General features: G+C 60.6%; 1 protein-coding gene across 1 annotated transcript in view; it reads left to right on the top strand.

The window, feature by feature from the left end:
• Positions 1 to 1,729, top strand: part of MYOM3 (myomesin 3) — a 58,666-nt gene that overhangs the window by 45,796 nt on the left and 11,141 nt on the right. The window contains exons 25-27 of the mRNA XM_045298934.1: positions 166 to 310; positions 464 to 523; positions 1,073 to 1,217. Of these exons, the coding sequence (XP_045154869.1) occupies positions 166 to 310; positions 464 to 523; positions 1,073 to 1,217 (350 nt within the window). The remainder of the gene's footprint in view (positions 1 to 165; positions 311 to 463; positions 524 to 1,072; positions 1,218 to 1,729) is intronic.

Raw genomic sequence — 1,729 nt, forward strand, 5'->3', positions numbered from 1 at the left:
GCGTAGTTCTGGTCTCTGTAAGCAGTGGAGGGGCACCCAGGGCCCCTTCCCAGCCTCTGAGGGTTGGGAACTGTCCTTCGCCCCACTAGGCCCTGATTTGTGCTCCACAGCAAAGGCCCTGAAAACAGGAAACCGGAAAAACTTTCTGGGCGTTTTCCTCCCCAGAATCGCAAAATCAACTTCGCGCGGGAGAAGGGCCTGGTGGAAGTGATCCTTGAGAACTTGTCTGAGGAAGACAAGGGGTCCTACACGGCTCAGCTCCAGGACGGAAAAGCCAAAAACCAGATCACCCTGGCGCTGGTGGATGACGGTCAGCCCTGCACCCCGCCTCCCTGAGGGCTCCCTGCCTCCGGCTCTGGGGGCGCTGCTGAGCGTGCCTGGGGGCTTCCACCCGCCCTGACGCCCCTTCCCTGGGCCTGTGCTCCTCCTCCGGACTCATGCCAGCCCCTCCTTGTGTCCACAGAGTTTGACAAACTTCTGCGGAAGGCAGATGCTAAGAGAAGAGACTGGAGGAGAAAGCAAGGTCAGAGTTGTGGGGGGAGGTCCCGAGCAGGGGTGCCCTGGGTGGTCAGTGGAGGGAAACTGGTTAGCAGTGCCTGCGCTCAGCTGGGGGTGCGGGGGCCCCTGTAATTCACCCAGCCTTACCTGGCACAGAGAGTGAGTGCCTCCTTAAATCGTGTGCCCAAGGTACCTCCCTTGCCTTGCCTCACCCTAGCCCCTGCCCTCCCTCTGTGGGCAGTAGATGGGAACCAGTAGGCATTTGTCCCTCTGCCTCTTCTCACAAGCTGCCCCCGTGGTGTCGTGTAGTGGGTTACACGTGTCGCAGCGAGTCACAGGGTCGGCAGTTTGAAACCACCAGCTGCCCCTCGGGAGAGAGATGAGGCTTTCTGCCCCCATAAAGATTGAGTCTCGGAAACCCACAGGGGCAGCTCTGCCCTGCTCCATTGGGGCCCTAGGATTGGGGGTGGGCCCCTGCCCCTCCCCGCTGGCTTCTCCTCTCCCACCACCAGGTGGCCCCCTGCCCCAGCTGGGCGCTCTAAGCAGGTGGGTGCATCTGCGTTTGCCTCCACAGGTCCCTATTTCGAGGAGTTCCTGCAGTGGAAGGTCACGGAGGACTGTCGAGTGCTGCTGACCTGCAAGGCAAATCCCAGCCCCTGCCTCGGCTCCCACTCCTGCTCCCCAAGCCCTGTGCCCATCCCTGCCCAACCCCAAATTCTGTACTCATTTTTTGGCTAAGCCCACAGCTGCAAAGTAGCCCTGCATTAGAAACCCCCCTCCCCCCAAAGGAAGCTCCTCCTGGCGGGCCCCAGAACCTGTGTTAAGTTAGGTCATCTTTACACAGGGCTTCTGTGGGGTGGGAAGTAGGGGCTGTGAGTGAGGGCATTACCAGTCCTACCAAACCAACTCCTGCCACCGCGAGTCAGAGCAGCCTTATGGGACCCTGTAGGTGAAGAGCTGACCCTGCAGTCCGTAGCCATGCCACGAAGCCTGAAGGGCAGATGGGGAGAAGCAGTCACCCACAATCAACCAGCAGACTCAGAGCACCCCCTGGGCACCCACGCTGCCAGGCCCCAGGCACTCGGGGATGGGCAGGTGTCTCTTTAGACCCTTGGGAGCCCACATTCCAGGGCAGGCTCTTTGGGGAGCCAGAACCAGCACCCTCATGCTGTGACAGAAACATGTGCAGGGACTTCATCCAGCTACAAAGAGGCACTCAGAGGGTACCCTG

The sequence above is a fragment of the Echinops telfairi genome, unplaced genomic scaffold (genome assembly GCF_000313985.2).
Source record: "Echinops telfairi isolate 266 unplaced genomic scaffold, ASM31398v2 ScPeMD7_7457;HRSCAF=8495, whole genome shotgun sequence".
In the NCBI taxonomy this organism is placed as follows: Eukaryota; Metazoa; Chordata; class Mammalia; order Afrosoricida; family Tenrecidae; genus Echinops; species Echinops telfairi.